The sequence below is a fragment of the Peromyscus eremicus genome, chromosome 11, assembly GCF_949786415.1.
Source record: "Peromyscus eremicus chromosome 11, PerEre_H2_v1, whole genome shotgun sequence".
NCBI lineage: Eukaryota > Metazoa > Chordata > Mammalia > Rodentia > Cricetidae > Peromyscus > Peromyscus eremicus.
The window spans coordinates 26,681,527-26,696,899 of record NC_081427.1 but is presented as its reverse complement, the minus strand read 5'-3'; the positions used below and the strand labels follow the sequence as shown (position 1 = coordinate 26,696,899).

General features: G+C 43.7%; 1 protein-coding gene across 1 annotated transcript in view; it reads left to right on the top strand.

Moving 5' to 3' along the window:
- Window positions 1-219: 219 nt before the first annotated feature.
- Window positions 220-15,373, top strand: part of Slc45a2 (solute carrier family 45 member 2) — a 28,246-nt gene continuing 13,092 nt past the window's right edge. Inside the window, exons 1-3 of the mRNA XM_059276074.1 lie at window positions 220-672; window positions 2,694-2,870; window positions 14,530-14,855. Coding sequence (XP_059132057.1) covers window positions 288-672; window positions 2,694-2,870; window positions 14,530-14,855 — 888 coding nt within the window. The 5' untranslated portion in view covers window positions 220-287. The remainder of the gene's footprint in view (window positions 673-2,693; window positions 2,871-14,529; window positions 14,856-15,373) is intronic.

Below are 15,373 nucleotides of genomic sequence, written 5' to 3'. Positions count from 1 at the left end.
GTGTGTGTGTGTAAGAGAGAGAGGGGGGTAAGGGAAGGAGGGGGAGAAGGTCTTTAGAAAAACAGCAGCATTCTAAGGAGTCAGAGGGCTCACAACAGCTAATCTCTGTCATGCTTCCAAGTGCCAACACCCGCCTTGCTTCTCATCATAACTTGTGATCTTGGAGGCATGAAAGAATTTCAGCTCCTCCTCCAGCCTGCCCATCTCTGCTCAGACAGGCTCCATGTCAGATCCAGTTTGGAGCACAGACCTGAGGGCCACGCAGGAAGGTTATTCTCTCTGTGGTCATGAGTGGCATCAATGGGCAGACTGACACCTGTACCTATCAATCCCTAGCTGAGGATTGCCCCTTTGGCTCTGTGGAGCAACCCAAGAGATCCACGGGGAGACTCGTCATGCACAGCATGGCCATGTTCGGCCGAGAATTTTGCTATGCGGTGGAGGCAGCCTATGTGACTCCAGTTCTGCTCAGCGTGGGCCTGCCCAAGAGTTTGTACAGCATGGTGTGGCTCCTAAGCCCCATTTTGGGATTCCTGCTGCAACCTGTGGTGGGATCAGTCAGTGATCACTGCAGGGCCAGGTGGGGCCGCCGGAGACCCTACATCCTGACACTGGGCATTATGATGCTCTTGGGGATGGCCCTGTACCTCAATGGAGATGCTGTTGTATCAGGTAAGTGGAGTACACAGGCCTAATAGTTAATTGTTAGGGTAAAATGTCATCAATATTTTTCAATGCCTGTAGGAAACTGGCTATAATCAAAGGTTTCTCCTAACATGCAGTAAACTTCCTTCCACCTTTGAATGACTCCCAGAAACATCACAACATTGTCTTTTATTATTGTAAGGTTTTAAAATGGATTGAACGTTTATCCCTTTCACCAAATTAAATATTCTTACTTATTTTTTCAGTTGAAGGACTTTTGAGCGTATTATGTCTCATGGAATACGTTATCAAACTGTCCAGCTTCAAGCATGAATAACAAGTCACCTGCTGTGTCCAAATAAGAGTTAATTCTGGGTGCATAACATTTTCATTAGTACCCTGTCAGCTCTGGGGACACCTTTGTATGGCGAATTCTGGAAAACAAATTTGGTGTTAAAGCAATATTTCTAGCTACAGACCAGCTACTAATTCCTAAGTACTTGGTGGCAGCACATTGAAAAGGACATTATGAAGAGGCACATGTTTTTAGACCATTTATGACAGTAGAATGAGTGATTATGATACAGTATAAGCAGGTAATATTTGTGCATATTTAGGCCAGTGGTTTTCTCAGCCTTCCTAATGCTATGACCCTTAAATACTGTTCCTCATGTTAAGGGGAACCCCAACCATAAAATTACTTCCTTGCTATTTCAAGAACTGTAACTTTCTATGGTTGTGAATTGTAATATAAATACCTGACATGCAGCATTCTGATATGTAACCCTCCCCAAAGGGGTTGTGACCCACAGGTTGTGAACCACTGATTAGGAAGGATGTATAAATATGGAAATGTAGGAAATAACTAGGAAATTTAAGATATGTACTGGAGGTAAGAAAGAGAGGGTAGAGTTATTTTTCACTTACTTTTATACTGGAATGTGTCAAATATGTTTATATATTGAACACTGTCCTTGGGTTAACAAAATATAGGCAAGGGACACAACAGTATATCACTCTTGGCCGACTGGGTAGATGAATAGAGCACATGGATGGAACGGACCCTACTTAAGTGTGAAAAGTACTACAGGGCCTTTTTAACCAATAGAAGGATCTGGAGAGAGTTGGTTGAGGATAGAATGTTTATACTCCATGATCACACTTGCCATGGGGCGTTCAAAATTGTGTTATCATGGGGTTATAGAGTTACAAGCTGTCACACTCCCCAGCTTGCACCTGCCCAGTCAGAGTCTTGGGATACAGGGCCAGCAATCTGTGTTTGTTCTTGTTTTGTTTTGGGTTTTGGTTTTCTCGAGACAGGGTTTCTCTGTGTAGCTCTGGCTGTCCTGGAACTCGCTCTGTAGACCAGGCTGGCCTCGAACTTACAGAGATCCGCCTGCCTCTGCCTCCCGAGTACTAGGATTAAAGGCTTGCGCCACCACTGACTGACAGCAATCTGTGTTTTGACAAAATGTTTCAGATGGCAGCCGGGCACGCCAGAGTGTGAGAAGCCCTGTGTTTGGGCAGCTCTGTACAACTGTGGGCCTGCACATGCAAAAAGAGATGCCTCAGAGAGTAGCCATCACTGGAGCTAGGATTTAAAGGATTTTCTTCAGCTTATTTCACGTCATTATTATTTTTAATGCAAAAAGATGTCATTAAAATCCCAGAGTATTCAGCTAAAGTATATACCCAGTGCTCTTTAGAATAGTCCTAAGATTGAGCAATCATCACTACTGTGTACTTATGGGATATTTCATGCTCCTCCCCTAAGAAACCCACTACCCACTGGAAGTCATTTCCTGCTTTTTCCTAGGCACCAGGTACCAGGCAATCACTAATTTACTTTCTGCCTATAGATTTGTCTTTCCTGGGCATTCAGTTGCATACTTTCTTAAACATGAAAAAAAAAGCACCATTTTTTTTTAGATGTAAAAAGAAAAGTACATAACCAAAAAAGGGATGATTTGATGGCAGTTTAAGTGAAATAAAAATATATAGGTTGTTCTAAACATGCTTTTGGAAGACAAATGTTTGTTCTATTTCAGCTTTGGTTGCTAACCCCAGGAGGAAGCTGGTTTGGGCCATAACCATCACGATGATAGGTGTGGTTCTCTTCGATTTTTCTGCTGACTTCATTGATGGGCCTATCAAAGCCTACTTGTTTGACGTCTGCTCCCACCAGGACAAGGAGAAGGGCCTCCACTACCATGCCCTCTTCACAGGTAGGGAATATTCCAGAAAGTTTCTCCTTCAGCTTTGCAGACAAGGAGAAACTTCAATGGAAGGCAGCCAGCGTCTCTGTGCTTGGCATCTTTTGAATGAATGGATCAGTTGATAGGAAGTGCCCATCACGCGCTCTGCCCTGTCTCAGTTCATTTCTCTGAACAAAGTAAGCTTCTGACCAGGGCTTCAGAGCTCTTGAAAAGGAAGTTTACTTAAACAAGAGGTTTCTTCAGAACGCTGTGGAGACATGTACAGCTGAAGTAAAAAGGAGCCCTGTGTACTGAACTTTCTCTTTAGCGCATCCAGCCTAAGGCACTCATCAGGCAGCACCAGCCTTGCGTAGGGATGTGTTGAAAAAACAGGTTTCTGGGTCCTTTCTCTAATTATGCTGATTCGGTGCATTTCATGGAGCCCAGGAATTTGCCTTTTATTTGGTAAGGACCCAAGATGTCCGTGTTGGGTGGGCAGAGAGGGCTCTCTCCATTGCTGGGGGGGGGGGGGGGCTGTGCCCAGCCTCCCTTGATTGCCACTGGGCCATTTCCTGAGTAGTGCTTGGTAGCACACGAGGCAGTGATGAGCAAGCCCCTGTTAGCATGCCAAGTGAAGGCAGGACCCTGAGCCATGGGGACTTCTATATCTACCAAGGGGCCTTTTCAGGCCACTTTGTCATACTGTCTTCATAGTCAAGCCAAATGCAGGTAAGTCTGGAAGCATCTTGTCTCCTTCCCTGGCCATGTAAGGCCCTACCTCCAGACCCAAGGTTAGTTCCTGCACGTGGAAGCCACCGAATCTAGTTTTGTCATTTTGGCAAATATTTGAGTAGTGAAACTGAAGGAATGAGGCTGCCCCCGTACAGCGAGCTGTTCCTACCACTTTGGGGGAAGGTGCAGGGTCAGGGGGGCAGCCCTGTCTGCCGGTGTCTCTGACCTCCGTGTCTCAGGAGGTATAAATGCTGCAGAACAAAGCCAGGGTTTGAGAAAACTCCTACCTCACCTTTGCTCTTACTGCTCAGCGACCTTATTCTCTCACCTGGGTGTCTAGTCTTGTGGAATTTTCCCTTTGTTGTTAAGAGCAACAAGCACTCTCAACTACTAAGTCATCTCTCTCCACACACCCCACCCCATAAACTATTTTCATTCCGCACCTCAAGCTTTATTGCCCATTAATCCCCCCATATTCTCCGTGCTCTGAATAATTCTCAACTTGTTTCCAGCACAGACATCAAGTCTGTTTCATTCACTCTGCCGCTGGCTCTTCAGCCATCAACAGTCCCATTGCAGATGTTCAAAATAAATACTAACCTAACACAAGAAGGAGCCTGCCTTTCCTTTCTTTGCTTTTTATCTGAATAATGCCTTTATTTACCCTTTGAGAATTTCAAATAATTTATTTTGATCATATTCATTTCCCTCTCCCAACTCCTCCCAGATCCTCTCCCTTTCTTTTCTCTGGGTTCAAGGTCTTGGCTCACTCAGAAAATCCCTTTAGAGATCAAATGCACTCTGAAATTCCCACCTCCTCCTAAAGAGAAGACCCCTTACTCTTTTCTAAATTGCAATTAGACTTTATTTCTAACTTGCTTTTCAATCCAAGTGCAAAAGTTTATCGAGTGGACGGATACCAAGGCATTCTGTTGGGTGGGAGAAAGGGGCTGCACATCACCCTTCACACATCCTGCAGTGCTGGGGGTTCTCTGGTCAGCCTGGACTGCTGTGCCCCAGGACTGCTTGCTGCCTGGCTGGCTTGACTAACAGGAAGGTAATCTTCACAGTTATGGAGGACCGCAATCCAAGGTCATGTTGGTGGCGGTGGGTTCTGGCAAAGCCTCTTCCTGGCTTGCAAGCATCCGTCTTCTTGTGTCCTCACATGACTTCGCTTCTGTCCATGTGCCACCCACGTCACCCTCACTGCCCCCTGGGGTGTTTTCTTGTATAAGAAAATCAGTTCTGTTAGACTGAGGCTCCCAGTCTCATTTAACTGTCTACACCTCCTTAAAGACCCTGTGTACAACACTAGGGTTGAGGACGTCAGCACATGAACTCGAGGACAGATTTTTAGTCCATAAAATGGCCATTGCCAAGCTCAACTCTCCTGGGAAAAGATGCAATGTTGATTGAGCTACCCACTTTTCTTCTCTTTTTTTTTTTTCCTCCAATCCCGTGCATTTTCCTTTTCAGCATACTGGAGATATTCTAGGTTTTTTTTTTTTTTTTTTTTTTGTTTTTAATGAACATAAGAGCACAAAAGTTCTTTATAAAAACAGTATTTTTTAATGTTCTATTTTTTATGTTTGTGGTCTAAAGACCGTGACTCTTGGGTCTCATTCCAGTGGTTCTCAGGTCCTTCTGCAGAAGGCTTCTTTTAAAGTCTCCTAAAATACCTGCAGCCCCTGGTTTTGTGGGAAGAGCAGCTGGTGACAAGGGAAAGCTCAGCCCACCTGTGAGGAAACTCTGTAATACTTCTCAGTTGAAAAGATCAGTTTGTTCTCAAAGGGTCATTTTCACACACTCTCGTTCTCGGCCTTCACTATGGTTCTTCCTCCTATTTTAGAACATTTCTAGCCACTCCAGTTGTGCCATACATTTCACAAAATGAGGAACATCTCAGTGGCTTACACACCTATGTGGGTTTACTTTTCTTAAGTAACAACAAGTCAGGGAGGGAGGGAGTACATGGTGGCTTTTGGACAATAACCCATGTCTGCACCAACTTAACTTGTATTTGGTTCCTCTGTCAGTGTGGTGCCTCTTGGATACATGTTGGTTGCTATGGTTCCATCGTGTTTCTTTCAAGACAGGAGGGATGGAGAGGAGAGTCAGGGACAAAGCAAGAGGGAAGAACCTACATTGTCTTTTTAGATGAAGAAAGCAAGAGCCTTTTGTTCCCCACAGACGTGTGTGTGTGTGTGTGTGTGTGTGTGTGTGTGTGTGTGTGTGTGTGTGTATTTCTTATTGAGCATAATTAGATCATCTAATAGGCTCTGGAGGTTGAAAAGTGAGGGTTTGTTTAGTTTTTAATTTTTAGGGATGGAGGGAGGGGCACGTACTTCCCCGGAGCAAATTGGGATCCATTACCAAGGGAGAAGGGGCATTTTTACTAAATAGAAGAAAGCCAATGGTTAAAAAATATAGACATAACTGCACTTTGTTCTTAAAGAAACATTTGATTTCTTGATTTTTGTTTGAGACACTCTATATGTCAGTGTCTCCAGGGCCTGTGTTTGGTCCTGTGAGATGTCAGTCAGTGTCTCCAGGGCCTGTGTTTGGTCCTATGAGATGTCAATGTCTCCAGGGCCTGTGTTTGGTCCTATGAGATGTCAATGTCTTCAGGGCCTGTGTTTGGTCCTATGGGAGATAACTGTGTGTGGACAGCTTCTAGCAAGTCTACCATTCCCCAACAGAAGGGCAAGATCAAACTGCTCCTCTTCTAGGGCATTGCTCTGGAGTCCCACCCAATTTAGATCTTTGTTTCCAAGGTCTCTAACTACTTGATGATGGTGCTCTGCATTACTCATAACAAACACTACTGGACCACTCATGAAATACAGCATGCTTTGTTCTGTGTATGTAAACAGGCACATACAGTGTGTGTGTGTGTGTGTGTGTGTGTGTGTGTGTGTGTGTGTGTGTGTGAGAGAGAGAGAGAGAGAGAGAGACAGACAGACAGACAGACAGACAGACAGACAGAGAGACAGAGGGGGGTGTTAAAGGAATTTTCTACTGTCCCCTAGGGAGCTATTTTATCCAAGCCTTTTGTCCCTTCCACTACAAAGTGACTGTTATCTCTCCAGCACTGGCTCAGCAGGAGCGGCAATGGGTTGGTGGACTTGCTCTTAGCCTCTCAGCGTACACACCAGTCACTGTGGACATCAGCTGAGTCGGTGGAGCCCAGTGAGCCAACAAATCCATGCTTATTGGTAGGAAGTGTCTTCTTTATATGGAGAGTTCCTAACCCAGTACATTTGTGCTAAATTGAACTTCAGACTGCACTGGTCTGGGCAGTGAGATCGATCTATCTGTTGGTGGCAAACTTGAATCTGGCAGTCTGGGAAATCCTGCCTCCCCTTAGCTGCAGTCCAGGCTCCGGATGTCTGAACTTTGTGTCCACCTCCCCCCACCCAACCTGTGAGTTTAGGATGTCAGTCGCAAACCAACTGGCAAAAAGGGCCCATGCCCAGAATAAAGAGATGTGCAAAGAGTCAAATGCCAGACGTGTGTGCTCACTTAATTTCTCTGTGTTTCCATCTGCAAAAGTTGTATTTGTAAATGAACGCTTCAGGGAGAAACTGACCCTGTGTGTTCCTTCAGAAGGAAAGGGGGAAACTCGGTGGGCTTGGCTTCTTCTAACTTCAAAAAAGTACTTCAAAGTGTGCACAAAATACTAACATGTAAAAATAAAATGCTCTGTTTGGCAAATAATTAAAGACCAAAAAGAGAGTTAAAAATGAATTTCAGATAGAGCCCTTTTAACTAAACTTTTATTCGGTAGGGAAGAACTACCTTTCATGTTTGGGGCTATTTCAACTTTTCCTCGCTCGTGAATAATTGTTGGATGAGTGGTTTTGTTTCATCAGCTGGGTTCCTTTTGAAGTTTGTGCCTGTGGGGAACTTTCACATCTCTTCCCCCAGGCGCCCTGGAAAGGACACAGCCAGAGCAGAAACCACACATTCCCCCACTCCACTTTAATTCTTTCCGTTTCAAACTCAGCATCTACATTTTCAGGGTTCAGTGTGATCATGTCTTCAATGCCTGTACACAGTGTACAGTGATCAGGGCCATTACCGTTTCCCCCCTTTTACCGATTGTTTCAATGGGTTGAGATCCTTCAAACTCTTCCTTACTTACGTTGAGCTCTGCAACAAATCACTGTAGGATGTCGGTACCTGGCTGTGCTATAGAATATTAGGCTTCCTTCTTTTTATCTAACTGTGGAAAAGATGCCGACTATCAAACTTCCCTGTGTCTCCCCATCCTCTGCTGACTACTATTCTATGCTCTATATCTATGTGCTCAATTTCTTTTTGCTTCCACTCGCTATATATATACTTTTCCATGCTTGGCTTTGTCGCTTGACACAATGTCCCTGGCAGAGCTTCGTCACTTAGCACAGTGTCCCTGGATACCAAAAACCTCCTTTGCCTCCTTGTTCTGATCGCAGATCCTGTGCTCACACATGAGCTCACGTTATTCATTCATTCATTATTTGTGGTCTCTTCATCTGCTTCCTCACCCCCAGCTGGCGGGAGTTTGTTCCCTTTTCATTGTTCTATGACCAGAGCTTTCAACGGTGCATAGAATATGGAAGGGCCTCAGACACTGTTGGTGTGATGCATGTTCTAGTTTAACATCCTCAGTTTTCACAATGGTTAAGTTGTGATTGATGCTGGGAGGTAAAGTGACTGACCCAAGGCCACCTGACTGGGTGTAGAGGAGGGGTAAAAATCCAACAAGCCAACACCTAACTGAAGATGTGGCAGCTGTCTTAGTTTGGATTCCTGTAAAAGTTGAGCCCCAGGAATATGGACATACAGTTTATTTGGAAATTAATTGCATGGAGAAGGAAGGAAATGTTATCAAATGTGCGGCCCAGACATTATGGAGTTGGCTTCTACCTTCCATCTCCCCTGGTCCTCAGGGAACCTTGCAAAGGGCATCTCGGAGCTCTTCATTTGGGGAGATGAGGGATGGAAGATTCACCTCCACTAACCCAAGTTGGTTTCAGATGTTTGGTTCCCTGAGGTAATGTGAGGTCCAGGTGCACCTGTAAAACTACTTGGCTTTGCGATATTCACCATGGCAGCTGCTGGAGCAAGAGAGAACTGGGCTGAGATTTGCAGTGTGAATTAAAAGGGTTTCCCCCTCAGCACCTTATCTCCAGTACCAGTTTGCCATTCTTCTGGGTCAACACTAGGCGGTGCTAGAGCATTTTACAAAGGATTTCACCTTGATGCAATAGCACGTAAGAGCTATAAATATTAGTTCTGTAGACTTGAAAAATTAACTGTAGGCATTCACAAATGGCTCAAGAACCAGATAAGTTAATGAGCTGAAAACAATTCATTTCTAATCCTTAGTCAAGAAAAGAAAAAGGAGCCAGATTTTATGAGTCCTGTCAGAAAATGAGTTTCTGAACTAGGTTAGTGAGCCATTTTCTGTGCCAAAATTGAGAAACTCGTTTCTAGAAAAAGGATGAGATAATTACAGTTGATGCTTTTGCATGAACCATTATTGGATTAGGCATGTTAGCTCAAATTAGAAACTTCCAGCTGGAACAAAACTTGTGACCTCAGGGTATATGCAATCTTGGGCAAATGTACTTTGCATATTATTTGCATTTATTTGGTTGGGCAAGAACAATATGATTTTGACAATAGTTTACAGAAAATTTTCTAGCATGTAGTATAGGTAACGGCGAAGGGTAACACTGGATGAAATGTTATGTCTAAAATGGATGTGAATCTGAAAAAAGGCAAACAGTTTAGTTGCTTCTATATTAAGGGCCTTGCCACAAGACAGGCAGAACTTGGCCTCAATCAGATTGGGATTGTTTCCATTTCTTTTCTCAGGGGTTGCATCCAAGCATTGGTGGTGTAGAAAGCAAAGATTTGGAGGGGAAAGTCTATAGGTTGAGTGACATCTGCCCATGCTGGCATTTACTGGGTGCTCTCTGTCCTACCACATCATAGTGGTCAGGTTGAACTCAGCACTGAGTCAGCTCTCATCCACTTACAAGACTCCCTCAGACCTCGGATTCTCAGCTTCCTCCAGCCATCTGCTCTTCTTACTCACAGTCGGTGATGGCAGGGGATGAGCTCTGAGCTGCAAACTCTCTACACCCGAGCTTCCTTACATCTTAACAGAAAGATCCAATAGAGTCGAGATGCTTATTATCTTTGAAGTCCATACACACAAGCTTGTCCACTCCAGAATTAATTATATAGGTGATACCAAAGCCAGTATTTGCATTGAAGACCTTTATAGAATGGAAGAATATCTGAGTCAGCTAATTTGCACGTTGCCATTTGAGTTCCTGGGCTAATAGATAGAATATAGTAAGAAAGGGGTCTTTAAACAAGGAGACAGAAGGTCTCCTTGTTTTGATGATCATGTTCTGTAAATAGAAATCTTTTAAAGGCATATCTAGTGTCATGCACTTCACATTTTTGTGCCCCATGTTGGAGAATTTGTTGTCTAAAATGACCCAGAGTAGCTAAGCATGGTAGTTCAGAACTATCATTCCAGCACTGAGGAGGCAGAGGCAGGAGCATCACCATTGCAAGGCTAGAGATCTCACCCCAAAGGAAGCTACAGTGGCCTTGAGTGTAGTGATGAAACATTGTCTAATGTTTCTAAGCCCAAGGAGGCTGTGGTATAAATGGACTATAGTAAAAGAATCTTTAAACAGAACCAAAAATGTGACAAGAGGGAGGCTCCCAGGAACTCCACCCGGAATTTTCCCCATGAACAGTGGTTCATAATTTACTAATGCATTGCTAGTGGCAACTCCATAGGTTGTAGTGACTGCAAATCACTGGCATATTTCCTCAAAGTAATGTCTCAAGGACTGACTGTGTCTGTGTGTGACAAGTAGAACAGAGTTGGGCACACAACGAGTTCATCATCTGTCTAGACTCACTGCACAGCCATTCCTTCACAGAACTTTTACTGCCTTATAGGGGTCCCTTCTAGTCCCAGTTTTCCAAGCCCCTCCACCCAGAGGAGGGAGAGCTCTTTCTCACCCCCCACTCTCCAACCCCAAGAAAGTCTGCCAAGAAGCTGGGCCATCACTGCCGAAGTGGTTGGCTACCACATGTGCACCCACTGTGAATGCTCTGAGACTCCTGCACACATTCTATTGAATCCACTAGCAACAGCTTTGGGGCCTTCCGGCCTTGGAAACTGCACCAGGTTGAAGCAGGTTGTTATATAGCAAGGCCTTTCCACATGCTTGACTCCTTCCACATGTGGCTGTTTCTCCTTTCACTTCTCAGGGCCCCTTAACAGATGCAAGTACCATAGTGTCTGCCTTCCCTGGGGAATTGAAGGCTCCTGATGCCCTGACAAGTACTTCATGTGGGTGCTGGAGATCTGAACTCCAGTTCTCATGCTCGTGGGACAAGCACTTTGTCAATGGAGCTATCTCCCATCATCAGAGATCAGAACTCTTTGAGTTATCTTTCCTTCTAGATGCTGTGGTTGGTAAGGATATTGTTTTTATCTGGGATGGAGACCTCACTCAACAAATAAAACTACAAAGTGATCCACTAAGGCAAAAGATTTGTGTTTGCTTAGGCGTGTTGGGAGGCTGATATGTTGAAGAGTTTTGGACAGAAGAATCAGTCCTATCCAAAATTGTGATGTATACAGAGGGCGTGTTTGGCATCAGTCATCTCCTGCACATTTTCAAATTTCTTGGCGAGTCTCCCTTTCAGCCTTGTGTTATAAGAAGTCCCCCACATCTGCCCTGGAAGGAACATCTGAGCCACAGTACTGCTTTGGTGCTGGGTTGTATAATGTCTTGTGCATAGAAGGAATGTTTGTGTTTAAAGCAGGAAGTCAAGAGAAGGGATCACTAATAACAGTGTTTCAGATGTAAGAACTAGGGTGGAATCAATTTTGATGAGCCCTGTCTCAGTGCCCCTCAAGTGACACCGTGTTCAAGCATAAGCATATAAAGCAAGAACCAGAAAGCCTTCACTTTAGTGTCCTAGAAGATGATAATAGACTTAGAAAAATTCATCTTTAAACTGTTGTTCTTATTTCTGTAGCTATAACTGTGAACAAGTACCTTAAATTTCTTCCACAGTGAAGAAGAGAGTTCTCAAGTCTCTTTGATCATACCAAGCTAGTTTCATATCTTCTTAAGGAGTTTGATGGTAGATAGAGGACAAGAAAATCATTTCTTTTTAATGCTGCTAGAAATTGATTTTATGGACTCATTTAGGTCAAGAATTTGAGAATTTTTTTATCTTTTTTGTTTGTTTTAATTTTTTTTATTCATTTTACATACCAATCACAAATCCCCATTTCATCCCTCTTCCTGCTGCTTCCCCTATGACGCCTTCTCCCCCCTGGCCCACCCCTCATCTCCTCCTCCAAAAGGGTAAGTTCTCCCATGCGAGGTACAGCTAAGCCTGGTACATTCAGCTAAGGCAGGACCAAGCTCCTCCCCTCTGCATCAAGGGTAAGCAAGGTATTCGACCATAGGTAATGGGCTCCAGAAAGCCAGCTCATGCACCAGGGATAGATCCTGATCACACTGCCAGGGACCCCTCAAACAGACACAGCTACACAACTATCTCCTGTATACAGAGGGTCTAGTCCGGTCCCATGCAGGTTCCATAGCTGTCATTCTAAAATTTCTGAGTTCCTATGAGCTTGATTCGGTTGTCTCTGTAGATTTCTCCATCATGATCTTGATGCCCCCTTGCTCATATAATCCCTCTTTCCTCTCTTCAACTGGACTCTCGGAGCTGGGCCTGGTGCTTGGTTGCAGATCTCTGTATCTGCTTCCATCAGTTACTAGATGAAGGCTCTATGATGACAGAATATTCACCAGTCTGATTACCAGGGTAGGCCAATTCAGGCACCCTCTCCACTATTGCTGGTAGTCTAATCTCGGGTTGTCCTTGGGGGTTCCTGGGAATTTCCCTACCGTCCAGGTTTCTCCCTTACCCCATAATGTCCCCCTCTATCAAGATATCGCTTTCATTGCTCTCCCATTCCATCCCTTCCCCAGCTTGACCATTCCATTCCCTCATGTTCTCATGCTACCTCCCTTCCCCTCTATTGCTTCCCCACATCCCCAGTTTACTCATGGAGATCTCCTTTGCTTCCCCATCCCAAGGTGATCCATATATCCTTCTTAGGGTCTTCCTTGTTTCCTAACTTTTCTGGAGCTGTGGGTTGTAGTCTGATTATCTTTTGCTTTACCTCTAGTATCTGCTTATCAATGATTACATATCATGTTTGTCCTTCTGAGTCTGGGTTCCCTCACTCAGGATGATATTTTCTAGTTCCATCCATTTGTCTGCAAATTTCATGATGTCATTTTTTTTCTGCTGAGTAATACTCCATTGTGTAAATGTACCACATTTTCTTTATCCATTCTTCAGTTGAAGGGCATCTAGGTTTTTTTCCAGGTTCTGGCTAATACGAATAATGCTGCTATGAACATAGTTGAGCAAGTGTCCTTGTGGTATGATTGAGCATTCCTTAGGTATATGCCCAAGAGTGGTATCATTGGGTCTTGAGGTAGATTGATTCTGAATTATCTGAGAAACCACTGTACTGATTTCCAAAGCGGCTATACAAATTTGTACTCCTACCAACAGTGGAAGAATGTTCCTCTTGTTCTGCATCCTCTCCAACATCAGTGTTTTTGATCTTAGTCATTCTGACAGGTGTAAGATGGTATCTCAGAGTTGTTTTAATTTACATTTCCCTATGACTAAGGATGTTGACCAATTCCTTTAATGTCTTTCGGCCATTTGAGATTCTTCTGTTGAGAATTCTCTGTTTAGCCCTATAGCCCATTTTTTTAAATTGGATTGTTAGGTATTTTGATGTTTAGTTTCTTGAGTTCTTTATATATTTTGGAGATCAGCCCTCTGTCAGATGTGGGGTTGGTGAAGATCTATTCCCACTCTGTAGGCTGTTGTTTTGTCTTATTTACTGTGTCCTTTGCTTCACAGAAGCTTCTCAGTTTCAGGAGGTCCCATTTATTAATTGTTGCTCTCAGTGTCTGTGCTACTGGTGTTATATTTAGGAAGTGGTCTCCTGTGCCAATGCATTCAAGGCTACTTCCTACTTTCTCCTCTATCAGGTTCAGTGTAGCTGGATTTATGTCGAGGCCTTTGATCCACTTGGATTTTGTGCATGGTGATAGATATGGATCTATTTGCAATATTCTGCATGTTGACATCCATTTATGCCAGCACCATTTGTTGAAAATGTTTTCTTTTTTCCATTGTACAGTTTTGGCTTCTTTGTCAAAAATCAGGTATTCATTGGTGTGTGGAATAATGTCAGGATCTTTAATTTGATTCCATTAATCCATATGTCAGTTTTTATGCCAATACCAAGCTGTTTTTATTACTGTAGCTCTATAGTAGAGCTTGAAGTCAGGGATGGTGATGCCTTCAGAAGTTGCTTTATTGTAAAGGATTGTTTTAGATAGCCTAGGTTTTCTGTTTTTCCATATGAAGCTGAGTATTGGTCTTTTGAAGTTTGTGAAGAATCGTGTTGGGACTTTGATGAGGATTGCATTGAATCTGTAAAGAGTTGTTATTTTTTTAAAGTAGTATAGAGAATACAGTTTGGGGAGGCCACAGTAGCTCCTATGGTGGTAATTTATGAAGTACCTGCTGTGTGTCTGGTGATCTTACTGGTAGGTTACTCTTCAGTTATTACTGCATAATAGGTGAGCAAGACAAAGGTGACAGCAAGTAAATACCAGAGCTGGGACTTGAACCCACACTGCCCCCCTCCCCACAGTGATCTTAGCGTCTTGCTATATTGTATCTTCATAATTACCAGGCTGTCTCTAGTCTCCCCAGGGAGTTTTTCCACAAAAGATGAGGGCCTGTGCATGGTGGACAACAAACACAATCACCAGACTATGCCAACTCATCTCTCTCTTTCCCCTTTGTTTTCTAGGTTTTGGCGGTGCCCTCGGCTACCTTTTGGGTGCCATAGACTGGGTGCATCTGGAAGTGGGAAGGCTGCTGGGCACCGAGTTCCAGGTCATGTTCTTCTTCTCGGCCCTGGTGCTCACTTTGTGCTTTGTCATCCATCTGTGCAGTATCCCCGAAGCCCCACTCAGAGACAGTGCACAAGACCCTCCCTCACAGCAGGTCTCTCAGGGCTCGTCATTGTCGGCAGATGGGATGCATGAATACGGCTCTATTGAGAAAGTTAAACACGATGGTGCAGACCCAGAGCTGGTAATACAGGGAGGGAAAAACAAAAAGGCTGCGGAACAGGTAAAGATGCAAAGTCTTTCTTTCTTTTTTTCAGCATGGGGGGAAACGGTCTTCACTTTCTTCTTTGTGAAAGATTGTTTAGTTTGCTTGTCTGATGTGAAGAGTTTTGTGAAGTCTATTTGAATCTTCAAAACCTCAATTAGCCATTAGCCTTTGGAATGAGAATTTTGTACCCCAGTGGTTCTCTTGCCTCTTACTCCTTTCAAAGCATCAAACTGGGGAAGATGATGTCAACTGTAAGAGGTTAGAAGGTATGTGAGCTCTCCAGCCACACCCTGGCCACAGATATCAGTCTCTTATATAAAAATTACAATCTATAGCTCTGTTCCTCCAAATGACAATGTTGTTGAGTTGATGACTGGATTACACAAACAAAATTTGCATAACATGACTTGGTTGGGCAAAATGTTCTTTAGTTTCAACTTACAAAACAAAAACAAAAACAAAAACAAAAAAACAGCCCAACACCAATAACAAAAAAAATCCTCAACTGCATAGCAGAGAAATGGATCAAGATT